The sequence below is a fragment of the Pseudophryne corroboree genome, chromosome 7 (genome assembly GCF_028390025.1).
Source record: "Pseudophryne corroboree isolate aPseCor3 chromosome 7, aPseCor3.hap2, whole genome shotgun sequence".
Classification (NCBI taxonomy): Eukaryota; Metazoa; Chordata; class Amphibia; order Anura; family Myobatrachidae; genus Pseudophryne; species Pseudophryne corroboree.
Window position 1 is genome coordinate 476,315,314 of NC_086450.1, and position 19,039 is coordinate 476,334,352.

The following is a 19,039-nucleotide window of genomic DNA, read 5'->3' on the forward strand; positions in this document are numbered from 1 at the left end:
AGTCAAAACTGAAATGGTATGAGTCGCTCCTTCAAGCCAATGCCTCCACTCCTCGAAAGCCCATTTAATAGCCAGCAATTCCCGGTTACCAACATCGTAGTTGGATTCTGCAGATGAGAATTTCCTGGACATAAAGGCACAAGGATGTAATTCAAGGGAATCCGGATCCTTCTGAGAAAGGATAGCCCCTACTCCAACCTTCGAGGCATCAACCTCAACAATGAAAGGCAATTCTGGGTTGGGATGTCTAAGGACAGGGGCTGAGACAAAGGCTTGTTTCAAGGCCTGAAAAGATAACTCAGCTTCACGTGACCAATTGGTAGGATCTGCTCCCTTCTTAGTCAGTGCCACAATGGGAGCAACTAGGTCAGAGAAAGAGTGAATAAATCTTCTGTAGTAGTTCGCAAACCCTAAAAAGCGCTGAATTGCTTTTAAGTTGGTGGGTTGCGCCCAACTAAGGATGGCTTGGAGCTTCTTTGGTTCCATACGGAATCCCCGAGGGGAAATAATGTACCCTAAAAAGGATACCTCCGTGACATGAAATTCACACTTCTCCAGCTTGGCATATAGGTGATTTTCACGTAATTTCTTTAGAACCTGACGCACCTGGGTAACATGTTGTTCTACAGAGTCAGAATATATCAAAATATCGTCTAAGTAGACTACAACGAATCTTCCAAGAAATTCACGGAGCACATCGTTAATGAGATCCTGGAAAACTGCCGGAGCGTTAGACAGGCCGAATGGCATAACCAGATACTCATAGTGGCCTGACTGAGTACTGAATGCCGTTTTCCACTCATCCCCTGACTTGATTCTGATGAGGTTATATGCTCCTCTCAGGTCAATCTTAGAAAAAATCACAGCCGAACGTAGCTGATCAAAGAGGACAGAGATCAGCGGCAGAGGGTAAGTATTCTTTACCGAGATTTTATTCAAAGCTCTAAAGTCAATGCAGGGTCTGAGTGAACCATCCTTCTTCTCTACGAAGAAGAAACCTGCACTTAAAGGGGATTTAGATGGCCTGATAAATCCTTTCCCAAGGCTTTCTTTCACATACTCATTCATGGCCACAGTTTCAGGACCAGACAATGCATATAACCTTCCTTTAGGCAACGTTGCACCAGGAATTAGCTCAATGGCACAATCATAAGGCCTATGGGGAGGCAGAATATCCGCATTGCCCTTGGAAAATACATCAACAAAATCCTGGTATTCCCCAGGAATGGGTGCGGGAACGGCGGCAGCTACTCGGATAGGAAGCGTAATACATTCTTTATTACAGATGGTACCCCATTGTAAGATCTCCCCCGACTGCCAATCAATGATGGGATTATGAAAGGCCAGCCAAGGGTGACCCAGAACCACAGGAACTGCTGGACAATGGGTAAGGAAAAACTCAATCTTTTCAGAATGCAGAGCTCCTACCGAGAGTAAAACAGGAGGTGTACAGAGAGAAATAACCCCATTGGACAAGGGACTCCCATCTAAACCATGCATGGTGACACACCTACCCAAGGTTAACTGAGGAATACCTAAGGCCTTGGCCCATGTTAAATCCATAAAGTTCCCTGCAGCTCCACTGTCCACAAAAGCAGAGACCGAGGAACAGAGGCTGCCAAAGGAAACTTTAGCAGGAACCAACAGTGAATTATTTGAGGAGATAAGCTGCAGACCAAAGTGAACCCCCTCACAACTCACTTGGTCAGGAAGTTTCCCGACTTGTTCGGACAACTACGGGCAAAATGTCCATTACCTCCACAGTATAAACAAAGACCAGAATTTTGCCTCCTGGTTCTTTCTTCAGGAGACAATTTGGAGAGACCTATCTGCATAGGCTCCTCCATGTCTACAGGAATGGAAAGAACACAAGGAGTAGACCCGACAGATGCCCCTTTTTCAGCCCTCCGCTCTCTGAGCCGACGATCTATTTTAATAGAGAGCTCCATGAGTTTATCGAGAGTCTCAGGAGCGGGATACTGAAGGAGACTGTCTTTTATAGATTCAGATAAGCCGAGGCGAAACTGACTGCGTAGGGCTGGGTCATTCCATCCACAGTCGTTCGACCAATGGCGAAACTCCGTACAATAATTCTCTGCGGGATTCCTACCCTGTCTAAGAGCACGCAACTGACTCTCAGCGGACGCCTCTCTATCAGGGTCGTCATACAATAGCCCTAAAGATTTGAAAAAGGCGTCTACAGACGATAAGGCCGGATCGTCTGTCTTTAAACCAAAAGCCCAGGTCTGAGGATCCCCCTGAAGTAGAGAAATAATAATTCCAACCCGCTGAGCCTCCGTACCTGAGGAGACTGGTCTTAAATGAAAATAAAGTTTACAAGACTCTTTAAAATTAAAAAACTGTTTTCTATCCCCAGAAAAACGGTCAGGCAGATGCATTTTTGGTTCAGGGATGACCCTTGGGGAAGTCCGTAACAGATCTTCCTGTGACCTCACCCGGAGGGACAGATCCTGAACCATCTGAGTAAGTTCTTGAATCTGACTAACTAGAAGCTGGCCAGGATTTGGCCCAACACCGGCGGGATTCATGAGGCCGACAAAATCTCCCAACTGAATAAGTGAAAAAAAATTAACTCCTGTTAATTTAAATTTTTTCTTTTGTCTGGCCGGTGATAATGTTATGATTCCCGTACTCCAGACCAGAGGAGATCTTATGGCAGAGGTCTGAGTACTGGGAAGATATGCTGGTTGTGGGAGCAGGAGAGCCTAGTAACCCCTGGCGCCCTAACTCCGTTGTCTCGCCCGTGTTATCAGAAATCCCCTGCGAGACTATGGTTGCTTGAGCCCATGGCAGCCGCGTTCGAAGGGCGGATTATGTCTGCCCAACCCCGATGCCCCCGCAGGTCTTAATGGGAGACAAAGGGAAATCCGAGACAGGGTGATAACAAGGGGCCCTCTGACTAAGCAACCAGGCCAGGGGTTACAAGCTAACTAACTTAAACCAAAGGTATGTGCGGACTAGCCGCCAGGGAAAAGGACAGCCAAAGATCCACTGATCCGTTACTCCTATCCAGCACCGCTGGATACCAGAGTGGATCTGTGGGAGCGGAATCCTCCGCAAAAGCTCCAGAACACCAATAAACTAAATAATAAACAGTAAGCGGACAAGCCACAACACACGGCTGCGCCGCGACTCACGAACACCACAGGATGTTAAAGGTGCTCGGTCAGACTCCAGGAAAAGATGACAAACTTCCGAGTACAGGATCACTGAGGACAGGAACAACCGGATTGAGCAGGACTGGAAACTCTCTGTAGCTGACACAGGCAAACAGGAAGCTATCACCGGCGTCTGTAAGAAGTCCTGAGAGTGCCTTTATTCAGGAACCCTCCAATCAGGACCCAGACAAGGTAATCTCAGGTAATGCCGTGCAGCTTGCATGCTGCACGGCCAGCACACCACAATGTAATTAGAACAGACCCAGCAACGGGGAACGCGGCCGAACGTGGCGTCCCCGTTGCTAAGGTCAGAGCGGCTCCGTGCGCCCGGCGTCTAGCGTTGCCAGGGAGCCGGCGGCTGTACGCGCACGGCGTCCCTGGTTGCTAGGCGCCGGGCCGCACCGACGAGCGGACCCCGGCGCCTAACACCTGCTTTTTATCAGCAGGCTCCTTCAAGGTGGCCGTATCCTAAGATGGCAGTGCCACCTTTTTTGACAAACGTGTGAGCGCCTTATCCACCCTAAGGGATATCTCCCAACGTGACCTATCCTCTGGCGGGAAAGGGTACACCATCAGTAACTTTATAGAAATTACCAGTTTCTTATTGGGGGAACCCACGCTACTTTACACACTGCATTCATTCATCTGATGGGGGAACAAAACACTGGCTGCTTTTTCTCCCCAAAAATAAAACCCCTTTTATGTGGTACTTGGGTTCATGTCAGAAATGTGTAACACATTTTTTATTGCCGGGATCATGTAACGGATGTTCCTAGTGGATTGTGTATATGTCTCAATCTCGTCGACACTGGAGTCAGACTCCGTGTCGCCATCTGTGTCTGCCATCTGAGGTAACGGGCGCTTTTTTGAGCCCCTGATGGCCTTTGAGACGCCTGGGCAGGTGCGGGCTGAGAAGCCGGCTGTCCCACAGCTGTTTTACGTCATCCAGCCTTGTAAGGAGTTGACATTGTCGTTTAATACCTTCCACCTATCCATCCACTCTGGTGTCGGCCCCAAAGGGGACGACATCCCATTTATCGGCCTCTGCTCCCCCTCCACGTAACCTTCCTCATCCCACATGTCGACACAGCCGTACCGACACACAGCACACACACAGGGAATGCTCTGACTGAGGACAGGACCCCACAAAGTCCTTTGGGGAGACAGAGAGAGAGTATGCCAGCACACACCAGAGCGCTATATAATGCAGGGATTAACACTATAACTGAGTGATTTTTCCCCCAATAGCTGCTTGTAAAACAATATTGCACCTAAATTTTGTGCCCCCCCTCTCTTTTTAACCCTTTGAGCCTGAAAACTACAGTGGAGAGCCTGGGGAGCTGTCTTCCAGGTGCACTGTGAAGAGAAAATGGTGCCAGTGTGCTGAGGGAGATAGCTCCGCCCCTTTTTCGCGGACTTTTCTCCCGCTTTTTTATGGATTCTGGCAGGGGTATTTATCACATATATAGCCACTGGGGCTATATATTGTGATATATTTGCCAGCCAAGGTGTATTTATTGCTTCTCAGGGCACCCCCCCCCAGCGCCCTGCACCCTCAGTGACCAGAGTGTGAAGTGTGTATGAGGAGCAATGGCGCACAGCTGCAGTGCTGTGCGCTACCTTGGTGAAGACTGATGTCTTCTGCCGCCGATTTTCCGGATTTCTTCTTGCTTCTGGCTCTGTAAGGGGGCCGGCGGCGCGGCTCCGGGACCGAACACCAATGGCCGGTTCCATGCGGTCGATCCCTCTGGAGCTAATGGTGTCCAGTAGCCTAAGAAGCCCAAGCTACCACCAGTTAGGTAGGTTCGCTTCTTCTCCCCTTAGTCCCTCGCTGCAGTGAGTCTGTTGCCAGCAGATCTCACTGTAAAATAAAAAACCTAACATATACTTTCTTTCTAGGAGCTCAGGAGAGCCCCTAGTGTGCATCCAGCTCGGCCGGGCACAGGATTCTAACTGAAGTCTGGAGGAGGGTCATAGTGGGAGGAGCCAGTGCACACCAGGTAGTCCTAATTCTTTCTTAGCTGTGCCCAGTCTCCTGCGGAGCCGCTATTCCCCATGGTCCTTACGGAGTCCCCAGCATCCACTAGGACGTTAGAGAAAATAAGAATTTACTTACCGATAATTCTATTTCTCGTAGTCCGTAGTGGATGCTGGGGACTCCGTCAGGACCATGGGGAATAGCGGCTCCGCAGGAGACAGGGCACAAAAGTAAAAGCTTTAGGATCAGGTGGTGTGCACTGGCTCCTCCCCCTATGACCCTCCTCCAAGCCTCAGTTAGGATACTGTGCCCGGACGAGCGTACACAATAAGGAAGGATTTTGAATCCCGGGTAAGACTCATACCAGCCACACCAATCACACTGTACAACCTGTGATCTGAACCCAGTTAACAGCATGATAACAGCGGAGCCTCTGAAAAGATGGCTCACAACAATAATAACCCGATTTTTGTAACAATAACTATGTACAAGTATTGCAGACAATCCGCACTTGGGATGGGCGCCCAGCATCCACTACGGACTACGAGAAATAGAATTATCGGTAAGTAAATTCTTATTTTCTCTGACGTCCTAAGTGGATGCTGGGGACTCCGTCAGGACCATGGGGATTATACCAAAGCTCCCAAACGGGCGGGAGAGTGCGGATGACTCTGCAGCACCGAATGAGAGAACTCCAGGTCCTCCTCAGTCAGGGTGTGCCCCTGACCAAGTATCAGCTTGGCAAAGTTATAAAGCCGAGACCCCTCGGGCAGCCGCCCAAGATGAGCCCACCTTCCTTGTGGAATGGGCATTTACATATTTTGGCTGTGGCAGGCCTGCCACAGAATGTGCAAGCTAAATTGTACTACACATCCAACTAGCAATCGTCTGCTTAGAAGCAAAAACACCCAGTTTGTTGGGTGCATACAGGATAACAGCAAGTCAGTTTTCCTGACTCCAGCCGTCCTGGAAACCTATATTTTCAGGGCCCTGACAACATCTAGCAACTTGGAGTCCTCCAAGTCCCTAGTAGCCGCAGGTACCACAATAAGCTGGTTCAGGTGAAACACTGACACCACCTTAGGGAGAAACTGGGGACGAGTCCGCAGCTCTGCCCTGTCCGAATGGACAATCAGATATGGGCTTTTGTGAGACAAACGCCGCCAATTCTGACACTCGCCTGGCCGAGGCCAGGGCCACAGCATGGTCACTTTCCATGTGAGATATTTCAAATCCACAGATTTGAGCGGTTTAAACCAATGTGATTTGAGGAATCCCAGAACTACGTTGAGATCCCACAGTGCCACTGGAGGCACAAAAGGGGGTTGTATATGCAGTACTCCCTTGACAAACTTCTGGACTTCAGGAACTGAAGCCAATTCTTTCTGGAAGAAAATCGACAGGGCCGAAATTTGAACCTTAATGGACCCCAATTTGAGGCCCATAGACACTCCTGTTTACAGGAAATGCAGGAATCGACCGAGTTGAAATTTCTTCGTGGGGCCTTCCTGGCCTCACACCACGCAACATATTTTCGCCACATGTGGTGATAATGTTGTGCGGTCACCTCCTTCCTGGCTTTGACCAGGGTAGGAATGACCTCTTCCGGAATGCCTTTTTCCCTTAGGATCCGGCGTTCAACCGCCATGCCGTCAAACGCAGCCGCGGTAAGTCTTGGAACAGACATGGTACTTGCTGAAACAAGTCCCTTCTTAGCGGCAGAGGCCATGAGTCCTCTGTGAGCATCTCTTGAAGTTCCGGGTACCAAGTCCTTCTTGGCCAATCCGGAGCCACGAGTATAGTTCTTACTCCTCTACGTCTTATAATTCTCAATACATTGGGTATGAGAAGCAGAGGAGGGAACACATACACCGACTGGTACACCCACGGTGTTACCAGAACGTCCACAGCTATTGCCTGAGGGTCTCTTGACCTGGCACAATACTTGTCCAGTTTTTTGTTCAGGCGGGACGCCATCATGTCCACCTTTGGTCTTTCCCAACGGTTCACAATCATGTGGAAGACTTCCCGATGAAGTCCCCACTCTCCCGGGTGGAGGTCGTGCCTGCTGAGGAAGTCTGCTTCCCAGTTGTCCACTCCCGGAATGAACACTGCTGACAGTGCTATCACATGATTTTCCGCCCAGCGAAAAATCCTTGCAGTTTCTGCCATTGCCCTCCTGCTTCTTGTGCCGCCCTGTCTGTTTACGTGGGCGACTGCCGTGATGTTGTCCCACTGGATCAATACCGGCTGACCTTGAAGCAGAGGTCTTGCTAAGCTTAGAGCATTGTAAATTGCCCTTAGCTCCAGTATATTTATGTGGAGAAAAGTCTCCAGACTTGATCACACTCCCTGGAAATTTTTTCCCTGTGTGACTGCTCCCCAGCCTCTCAGGCTGGCCTCCGTGGTCACCAGCATCCAATCCTGAATGCCGAATCTGCGGCCCTCTAGAAGATGAGCACTCTGTAACCACCACAGGAGAGACACCCTTGTCCTTGGAGATAGGGTTATCCGCTGATGCATCTGAAGATGCGATCCGGACCATTTGTCCAGCAGATCCCACTGAAAAGTTCTTGCGTGGAATCTGCCGAATGGAATCGCTTCGTAATAAGCCACCATTTTTCCCAGGACTCTTGTGCAATGATGCACTGACACTTTTCCTGGTTTTAGGAGGTTTCTGACTAGCTCGGATAACTCCCTGGCTTTCTCCTCCGGGAGAAACACCTTTTTCTGGACTGTGTCCAGAATCATCCCTAGGAACAGCAGACGTGTCGTCGGAAACGGCTGCGATTTTGGAATATTTAGAATCCACCCGTGCTGTCGTAGAACTACTTGAGATAGTGCTATTCCGACTTCCAACTGTTCTCTGGACCTTGCCCTTATCAGGAGATCGTCCAAGTAAGGGATAATTAAGACGCCTTTTCTTTGAAGAAGAATCATCATTTCGGCCATTACTTTGGTAAAGACCCGGGGTGCCATGGACAATCCAAACGGCAGCGTCTGAAACTGATAGTGACAGTTCCGTACCACGAACCTGAGGTACCCTTGGTGAGAAGGGCAATTTGGGACATGGAGGTAAGCATCCTTGATGTCCAGGGACACCATATAGTCCCCTTCTTCCTGGTTCGCTATCACTGCTCTGAGTGACTCCATCTTGATTTGAACCTTTGTATGTAAGTGTTCAAAGATTTCCGATTTAGAATAGGTCTCACCGAGCCGTCTGGCTTCAGTACCACAATATAGTGTGGAATAATACCCCTTTCCTTGTTGTAGGAGGGGTACTTTGATTATCACCTGCTGGGAATACAGCTTGTGAATTGTTTCCAAAACTGCCTCCCTGTCGGAGGGAGACGTTGGTAAAGCAGACTTCAGGAACCTGCGAGAGGGAGACGTCTCGAATTTCCAATCTGTACCCCTGGGATACAACTTGTAGGATCCAGGGGTCCTGTACGGCCCCAGCGTCATGCTGAGGACTTGGCAGAAGCGGTGGAGGGCTTCTGTTCCTGGGAATGGGCTGCCTGCTGCAGTCTTCTTCCCTTTCCTCTATCCCTGGGCATATGTGACTGGCCTTTTGCCCGCTTGCCCTTATGGGGACGAAAGGACTGAGGCTGAAAAGACGGTGTCTTTTTCTGCTGAGATGTGACTTGGGGTAAAAAAGGTGGATTTTCCAGCTGTTGCCGTGGCCACCAGGTCCGATGGACCGACCCCAAATAACTCCTCCCCTTTATACGGCAATACTTCCATGTGCCGTTTGGAATCTGCATCACCTGACCACTGTCGTGTCGATAAACTACTTCTGGCAGATATGGACATCGCACTTACTCTTGATGCCAGAGTGCAAATATCCCTCTGTGCATCTCGCATATATAGAAATGCATCCTTTAAATGCTCTATAGTCAATAAAATACTGTCCCTGTCAAGGGTATCAATATTTTCAGTCAGGGAATCCGACCAAACCACCCCAGCGCTGCACATCCAGGCTGAGGCGATCGCTGGTCGCAGTATAACACCAGTATGTGTGTATATACTTTTTAGGATATTTTCAAGCCTCCTATCAGCTGGCTCCTTGAGGGCGGCCCTATCTGGAGACGGTACCGCCACTTGTTTTGATAAGCGTGTGAGCGCCTTATCCACCCTAAAGGGTGTTTCCCAACGCGCCCTAACTTCTGGCGGGAAAGGGTATACCGCCAATAATTTTCTATCGGGGGAAACCCACGCATCATCACACACTTCATTTAATTTATCTGATTCAGGAAAAACTACAGGTAGTTTCTTCACACCCCACATAATACCCTTCTTTGTGGTACTTGTAGTATCAGAAATATGTAACACCTCCTTCATTGCCCTTAACATGTAACGTGTGGCCCTAAAGGAAAATACGTTTGTTTCTTCACCGTCGACACTGGAGTCAGTGTCCGTGTCTGTGTCTGTGTCGACCGACTGAGGTAAATGAGCGTTTTAAAGCCCCTGACGGTGTTTGAGACGCCTGGACAGGTACTAATTTGTTTGCCGGCCGTCTCATGTCGTCAACCGACCTTGCAGCGTGTTGACATTATCCCGTAATTCCTTAAATAAGCCATCCATTCCGGTGTCGACTCCCTAGAGAGTGACATCACCATTTCAGGCAATTGCTCCGCCTCCTCACCAACATCGTCCTCATACATGTCGACACACACGTACCGACACACAGCACACACACAGGGAATGCTCTGATAGAGGACAGGACCCCACTAGCCCTTTGGGGAGACAGAGGGAGAGTTTGCCAGCACACACCAAAAACGCTATAATTATACAGGGACAACCTTTATATAAGTGTTTTTCCCTTATAGCATTTTAATATATATATTCATATCGCCAAATAAGTGCCCCCCCTCTCTGTTTTAACCCTGTTTCTGTAGTGCAGTGCAGGGGAGAGCCTGGGAGCCTTCCCACCAGCCTTTCTGTGAGGGAAAATGGCGCTGTGTGCTGAGGAGAATAGGCCCCGCCCCCTTTTCGGCGGGCTTCTTCTCCCGTTTTTCTGAGACCTGGCAGGGGTTAAATACATCCATATAGCCCCCAGGGGCTATATGTGATGTATTTTTAGCCAGAATAAGGTACTATCATTGCTGCCCAGGGCGCCCCCCCCCAGCGCCCTGCACCCTCAGTGACCGCTGCTATGAAGTGTGTGACAACAATGGCGCACAGCTGCAGTGCTGTGCGCTACCTTATGAAGACTGAAGAGTCTTCTGCCGCCGGTTTCTGGACCTCTTCACTTTTCGGCATCTGCAAGGGGGTCGGCGGCGCGGCTCCGGGACGAACCCCAGGGTGAGACCTGTGTTCCGACTCCCTCTGGAGCTAATGGTGTCCAGTAGCCTAAGAAGCCAATCCATCCTGCACGCAGGTGAGTTCACTTCTCTCCCCTAAGTCCCTCGTAGCAGTGAGCCTGTTGCCAGCAGGACTCACTGAAAATAAAAATCCTAACAAAACTTTTACTCTAAGCAGCTCTTTAGGAGAGCCACCTAGATTGCACCCTTCTCGGCCGGGCACAAAAATCTAACTGAGGCTTGGAGGAGGGTCATAGGGGGAGGAGCCAGTGCACACCACCTGATCCTAAAGCTTTTACTTTTGTGCCCTGTCTCCTGCGGAGCTGCTATTCCCCATGGTCCTGACGGAGTCCCAGCATCCACTAGGACGTCAGAGAAATAGGCTTACTGTGTGTGTTTGCTTATTAGCTAATTATGTGTAATGTTCAGTGTGTTATGTGTTGCAATGTTAATTTGTTTGGACTCACCTGGAAGTTGATTGGACTGTGGTTCACGTGTTGGGGAAGGCGCCAACAAATCAGCCGGTGGCCTTGAGACCGTAGATATGCGTCGCATTGGCGGAGATGCAGATTGTGGTGTCGGCAGATCGGGACGGTGTCTTTTATGTGCCACGTGTTTCCGCGTGGCGGATCCATGGCTCGTGCGCATTTGCGCAGTCGGGTGATGCCGGGATGAACCTATTTGAAACAAGTGAACTTTATTATTTTGTACAAATAATTTCCAGCCACCTTAAGTATAATTTCAAAAATACTTTACCTGCAGCACCAGCAGCCCTGTGTGCGACATTTGGGGTAGTAGTGTGGCGTGTTCTTTTTGTTGCCACTGTAACAAAATGAAGTTTGAGGTTTGTACACACAAATGTATTTGCAAATAACATAACAGTCACCATTTCTCTATTATGAATGACAAACACACAGGGTGTAGCGCGGGTAGCTCCAGTGTAGCGCGAGCTCCGGGCGCTGAAAAAACATTAGAGGGCGCGCTTGAAGCATAGTGGGATTATCAGGTCTCGGATGGCAGTTCTAGGATATTATTTTCATTGAGGCATTGGAAGATTATCTGATCTGGGGGGGTCAGTTGTGGGGCATTTTATAATTCAGAGAAAAGGGGGGTTATCAGGTCTGTGGGGGGGGGTCACATTTGGGACTTTATTTTCATTACGGAATTGGGGGGTTGTGAGGTCAGGCGGGACATTTATAGTGTTTTTAATTTATTCCAAGTAAATAGTTAAATACTGCTACTTCCATAGCGGCTCTTCCATGGTCTAATGGGTATAAGGGGCTCATCCATAGTGTAACATGTATAAGGAGCTCTATTGTGCGGTGTATCGTGTATAAGGGGCTCTACTGCGTGGCATAACGTGTATAAGGGGTACTGTGTGGTGTAATGTGAATACCGTATACTACTGTGCGGTGTAATGTGAGTAACGGATACTACTGTGCGGTGTAATGTGAATACCGTATACTACTGTGCGGTGTAATGTGAATACCGTATACTACTGTGCGGTGTAATGTGAATACCGTATACTACTGTGCGGTGTAATGTGAGTAACGGATACTACTGTGCGGTGTAATGTGAATATCGCATACTACTGTGCGGTGTAATGTGAGTAACGGATACTACTGTGCGGTGTAATGTGAATACCATATACTACTGTGCGGTGTAATGTGAATACCGTATACTACTGTGCGGTGTAATGTGAATACCGTATACTACTGTGCGGTGTAATGTGAGTAACGGATACTACTGTGCGGTGTAATGTGAATACCGTATACTACTGTGCGGTGTAATGTGAATACAGGCCCTCATTCCGAGTTGTTCGCTCAGTATTTTTCATCGCATCGCAGTGAAATTCCGCTTAGTGCGCATGCGCAATTTTCGCACTGCGACTGCGCCAAGTATCTTTGCTATGTAGATAGTATTTTTACTCACGGCTTTTTCATCGCTCCGGCGATCGTAGTGTGATTGACAGGAAATGGGTGTTACTGGGCGGAAACACGGCGTTTTATGGGCGTGTGGATGAAAACGCTACCGTTTCCGGAAAAAACGCAGGATTGGCCGGAGAAACGGGGGAGTGTCTGGGCGAACGCTGGGTGTGTTTGTGACGTCAAACCAGGAACGACAAGCACTGAACTGATCGCACAGGCAGAGTAAGGTTGAAGCTACTCTAAAACTGCTAAGTAGTTTGTGATCGCAATAATGCGAAAACATCGGTCGCAATTTTAAGAAGCTAAGATACACTCCCAGTAGGCGTAGGCTTAGCGTGTGTAACTCTGCTAAATTCGCCTTGCGACCGATCAACTCGAAATGAGGGCCACTGTATACTACTGTGCGGTGTAATGTGAATACCGTATACTACTGTGCGGTGTAATGTGAGTAACGGATACTACTGTGCTGTGTAATGTGAATTGGTACTATTCTGTGGCCACGCACCTTCCCAATGAAGCCATTATTTATTACCAGTTATTTATATAACGCACACATACAGTATTCCGCATCGCTTTACGGAGAATATTCACATCTGTCCCTGCTCCAATCTATATTCCTTACCACACAAACACAGACACACACACACACACACACACACACACACACACACACACACACACACACACAAAACAGGGTTAATTTTTGTTGGGAACCAATTAACCTACCAGTATATTTTTGTATTGTGGGAGGAAACCAGAGTACCCTGGGGAAACCCACGCATGGGAGAATATACAAACTCCACACAGTTAGGAATCGAACCCATGACCTCAGTGCTGTGAGGTAGTAGTGCTAACCATTACACCGTCCGTATTGCCATTAGAGATGAGCGGGTTCGGTTTCTTTGAATCCGAACCCGCACGAACTTCACTTTTTTTTTCACGGGTCCGAGCGACTCGGATCTTCCCGCCTTGCTCGGTTAACCCGAGCGCGCCCGAACGTCATCATGACGCTGTCGGATTCTCGCGAGACTCGGATTCTATATAAGGAGCCGCGCGTCGCCGCCATTTTCACACGTGCATTGAGATTGATAGGGAGAGGACGTGGCTGGCGTCCTCTCCATTAGAATAGATTAGAAGAGAGAGAGAGAGAGAGAGATTGTGCAGACAGAGTTTACCACAGTGACCAGTGCAGTTGTTGTTAAGTTAACTTTTATTTAATATATCCGTTCTCTGCTATATCCGTTCTCTGCCTGAAAAAAACGATACACAGCAGTCACACAGTGTGACTCAGTCTGTGTGCACTCAGCTCAGCCCAGTGTGCTGCACATCAATGTATAAAAGCTTATAATAATTGTGGGGGAGACTGGGGAGCACTGCAGGTTGTTATAGCAGGAGCCAGGAGTACATAATATTATATTAATTTAAAATTAAACAGTGCACACTTTTGCTGCAGGAGTGCCACTGCCAGTGTGACTAGTGGTGACCAGTGCCTGACCACCAGTATAGTAGCATATTGTTGTATACTATCTCTTTATCAACCAGTCTATATTAGCAGCAGACACAGTACAGTGCGGTAGTTCACGGCTGTGGCTACCTCTGTGTCGGCAGTCGGCACTCGGCAGGCAGTCCGTCCATCCATAATTGTATAATTATATACCACCTAACCGTGGTATTTTTTTTTCTTTCTTTATACCGTCGTCATAGTCATACTAGTTGTTACGAGTATACTACTATCTCTTTATCAACCAGTGTACAGTGCGGTAGTTCACGGCTGTGGCTACCTCTGTGTCGGAACTCGGCAGGCAGTCCGTCCATCCATAATTGTATTATTATAATATATACCACCTAACCGTGTTTTTTTTTTCATTCTTTATACCGTCATAGTCAGTCATACTAGTTGTTACGAGTATACTACTATCTCTTTATCAACCAGTGTACAGTGCGGTAGTTCACGGCTGTGGCTACCTCTGTGTCGGCAGTCGGCAGGCAGTCCGTCCATCCATAATTGTATTATAATATATACCACCTAACCGTGGTTTTTTTTTCATTCTTTATACCGTCATAGTGTCATACTAGTTGTTACGAGTATACTACTATCTCTTTATCAACCAGTGTACAGTGCGGTAGTTCACGGCTGTGGCTACCTCTGTGTCGGCAGTCGTCAGGCAGTCCGTCCATCCATAATTGTATTATAATATATACCACCTAACCGTGGTTTTTTTTTCATTCTTTATACCGTCATAGTCAGTCATACTAGTTGTTACGAGTATACTACTATCTCTTTATCAACCAGTGTACAGTGCGGTAGTTCACGGCTGTGGCTACCTCTGTGTCGGAACTCGGCAGGCAGTCCGTCCATCCATAATTGTATTATTATAATATATACCACCTAACTGTGGTTTTTTTTTCATTCTTTATACCGTCATAGTCAGTCATACTAGTTGTTACGAGTATACTACTATCTCTTTATCAACCAGTGTACAGTGCGGTAGTTCACGGCTGTGGCTACCTCTGTGTCGGAACTCGGCAGGCAGTCCGTCCATCCATAATTGTATTATAATATATACCACCTAACCGTGGTTTTTTTTTCGTTCTTTATACCGTCGTCATACTAGTTGTTACGAGTATACTACTATCTCTTTATCAACCAGTGTACAGTGCGGTAGTTCACGGCTGTGGCTACCTCTGTGTCGGCACTCGGCAGGCAGTCCGTCCAACCATAATTGTATTATATACCACCTAACCGTGGTTTTTTTTTTCATTCTTTATACCGTCGTCATACTAGTTGTTACGAGTATACTACTATCTCTTTATCAACCAGTGTACAGTGCGGTAGTTCACGGCTGTGGCTACCTCTGTGTCGGCACTCGGCAGCCCGTCCATAATTGTATATACCAGTGACCTAACCGTGGTTTTTTTTTCTTTCTTTATACATACATACTAGTTACGAGTATACTATCTCTTTATCAACCAGTCTATATATTAGCAGCAGACACAGTACAGTGCGGTAGTTCACGGCTGTGGCTACCTCTGTGTCGGCACTCGGCAGCCCGTCCATAATTGTATATACCACCTAACCGTGGTTTTTTTTTCTTTCTTTATACATACATACTGCAGTGCCACTCCTAGATGGGCCCGGTGTTTGTGTCGGCCACTAGGGTCGCTAATCTTACTCACACAGTCAGCTACCTCATTGCGCCTCTTTTTTTCTTTGCGTCATGTGCTGTTTGGGGAGGGTTTTTTGGAAGGGCCATCCTGCGTGACACTGCAGTGCCACTCCTAGATGGGCCCGGTGTTTGTGTCGGCCACTAGGGTCGCTAATCTTACTCACACAGCTACCTCATTGCGCCTCTTTTTTTCTTTGCGTCATGTGCTGTTTGGGGAGGGTTTTTTGGAAGGGACATCCTGCGTGACACTGCAGTGCCACTCCTAGATGGGCCCGGTGTTTGTGTCGGCCACTAGGGTCGCTTATCTTACTCACACAGCGACCTCGGTGCAAATTTTAGGACTAAAAATAATATTGTGAGGTGTGAGGTATTCAGAATAGACTGAAAATGAGTGTAAATTATGGTTTTTGAGGTTAATAATACTTTGGGATCAAAATGACCCCCAAATTCTATGATTTAAGCTGTTTTTTAGTGTTTTTGGAAAAAAACACCCGAATCCAAAACACACCCGAATCCGACAAAAATAATTCGGTGAGGTTTTGCCAAAACGCGTTCGAACCCAAAACACGGCCGCGGAACCGAACCCAAAACCAAAACACAAAACCCGAAAAATTTCAGGCGCTCATCTCTAATTGCCATGCCCGTGTATTGTTGTTGCAAGCCTTCAGCACGCACTGACCCTATTTTAAACATGGGGGACACCCATAGGAGACTTTCGCTCTGAGCTCTACAAGGTCTAGAACCGGCCCTGTCACCAATTTAGGATTTTTAAATATTGTTTCTTTTCAAATGTATCATGCACCCACATGTTGGCTATGCCCCCAATTCAGTACAGGGGAGGGGGGGGGCACCAATTCATATCCTTGCTCCGGGAACCATGGTGCCTAGCTACACCCCTGCAAACACATACCTAACACAAAAACAACACCGATAATACATTAGGTCTATATTGTGTAATGCCACTTCTGCAAAATGTTGAAAAAACAATGCAACACACATGGACACACGTGCGTAGCTTACAATGCCACACAGATGATTGATACAATCACAATTTTGAACACATACAATTATACTACAATAACAGACTACATACCAAATGCTACATTCATTATCCAAATATGTATTTAGGAACACTAAAACTATTATTGAAATATCCAACCACCACCAAGAATAACCTCTTAGTTAAAAAAAAAAAAACACATGCCAAGCACATAGTACATACATTGGCATTGTACATCACCTGGATATTTTGCACAAAAACCTAGACAAATCACATAAAAAAACACAAAAAAAACATCATGCGATCATGTGTCCTTAACACAAAAAGCAAAAACCATCTTACTTAAACATTCAAAGAGAAATAGTGTTTGTCCCCATGAACCACTCCAAACATAGCATAATAAGGGACATTTCACAAGCCAAACAAACAAGCTAAGAACCTAATTAGCAGCAGACATTCCAAACATACTGGAACATTTACACACACAATACTGATAGGCTCAATAGCACAAACTAATACACACTAAACTAGCATATGCAAAATGTTCAACAAAACAGTACTTTAATGATTATAAATGAAAACATTAAAAAAAAAAAAAATTAAAATATTTAACATAACTCACCATCCTGCCAGTGACGTGCGGTGGGGTGAGGCAGGTGAGGCAGAGCCTTTCCTGTCATATTTACGTTCAAGCTCACCGCACGTCCCTGCATCCTGCCTGGGCCGATCTGAATCACGCACATAAGTGGCACCAACCACTTCGGCAGGAATTAAGGTCCGCACGGGCTCTTCCCACTCAGCATATGTTGCTATAAATGGATGGCCGCCCCCGGTTTGGTGGGCAGACTTTGCCTCCTTGACCATCTTTGCCTTGACAAGGTGCTTTATGTCGTAAAAGCGTTTACGACACGTGTCCTCGGTCCTTCTCACAACACCCTCTCTGTTCACAGTGGCAACAACTTTCCCCCAAAGAACACTCTTTCTGCGAGATGTGACCTTGGAGGACTCACCGCCAAAGAGCAAGCAATGATGTTGCATCAGCTCACCCACCAACGCAACATTTTCAGCGTAACTAAATTTAACGTTGCGCCCCATCTTCATAGTGGTGCATGGCTGCGGAGCAACACCACAATCACTGTCACTCTCACTAGAGGCCGCAGCAGCAACCTCACCCTCCTCATCAACCTCACTCTCCCCCTCCGCCTCACTCAACACCTCCACCTCACTCACCTCCTCCACCACACTGACCTCTGACTGTGACATATTAGACACAAACAACAATTAACGCTAAGAAAAAAACACAAAACACACTCCTCCACTAACACTCCACTCCACACAGCAAACACACACACACACGGACAATAGACTGAAAAAAAGTACAACCACAAAAAAGTAGACAAACTTATAAAAAACCACACAACAATAATCACTAGACGACTTACAAACACAATACAGCATTCAGCAATCAATTAAACTCACCACAACCACTTTCCTACTCTCCAACAAGACACACCACTACCTCTCACCTCTCCACTAGCTAAACCCACAAGGTCCGTCCAGTTTGGGGCGTATTTATACTAAGCAGCACAGACACTCCTCCATCACAAACCCAACCAATCACGGTCGAGTGACAAATATGAAAGTAGAGAAAAATACGGCCGCGAAAGTAAAAAAAACACTGCCACGAATGGTAAGTATGAATCCGTAACAAAAAAATGAAAATTACGTCCGAAAACAAACAAATCGTCCGTAAAAACCATGTGTAAAATATTAATCACATAGACATCGGAAAATACGAAAGACGACAACTCGGCAGCTTAGTAAATTCTATGTAATTAAATGTAATTTAATCAAAAAGTCGCAAAAAAACACGACCGATACAATTCGAGATGAAACACCCACCAAATCGACACAAATATGAGTCTTAGTAAATATACCCCACTGTGATTGTCCCAGCTTGTGATGCAGTAAGGACTTTATTTCCAATCCCTGCAACTGTAGTGGGTACACACAGTGTTAAAGAATTAAACCAATGCTTATTGCATCTGACATGCCTAGTGTTCCCCAAGTCCATGTACCAGTAATCCTTCCAGTGACTGTCTGATACATTCAGTGCTGACTCGTTTGGCTTGTCACGCTGCTTCTGTGCACCACTGGAATCTCTCATCTTGCAATCTGAAGCTTTATGTCCTATCTTGTGACATATAAAACATTTGTACTTGTGTTTTGTAGACATTGTGCCCTTTGTGATAAAGGCAGAATCCTCAGTTATGGTTTCAACAGGAATACATTCTTGGAACTGTAATAGTTTGGCCCTTACAGTCTCTGTTGTCAGCTTAGTATCATTTGATTCTTAAGAAACCACCAAAAAGTCAAACTCTGGTGTCAGATTCTGCAACATGGCCATTGCCACTTCCTCCTCATCCACCTGTGCCCCCACAGATGCCAACTGCTGAGCTAGCGACAATAACTTATCAATGTAAT

General features: G+C 47.1%; 1 protein-coding gene across 1 annotated transcript in view; it reads right to left on the reverse strand.

The window, feature by feature from the left end:
* The window catches only part of LOC134943885 (uncharacterized), a 125,988-nt gene that overhangs the window by 12,384 nt on the left and 94,565 nt on the right, over window positions 1-19,039 (reverse strand). The window contains exons 2-3 of the mRNA XM_063932457.1: window positions 11,217-11,282; window positions 10,928-11,137 (exon numbers count right to left, since the gene is read on the reverse strand). Coding sequence (XP_063788527.1) covers window positions 10,928-11,137; window positions 11,217-11,282 — 276 coding nt within the window. The remainder of the gene's footprint in view (window positions 1-10,927; window positions 11,138-11,216; window positions 11,283-19,039) is intronic.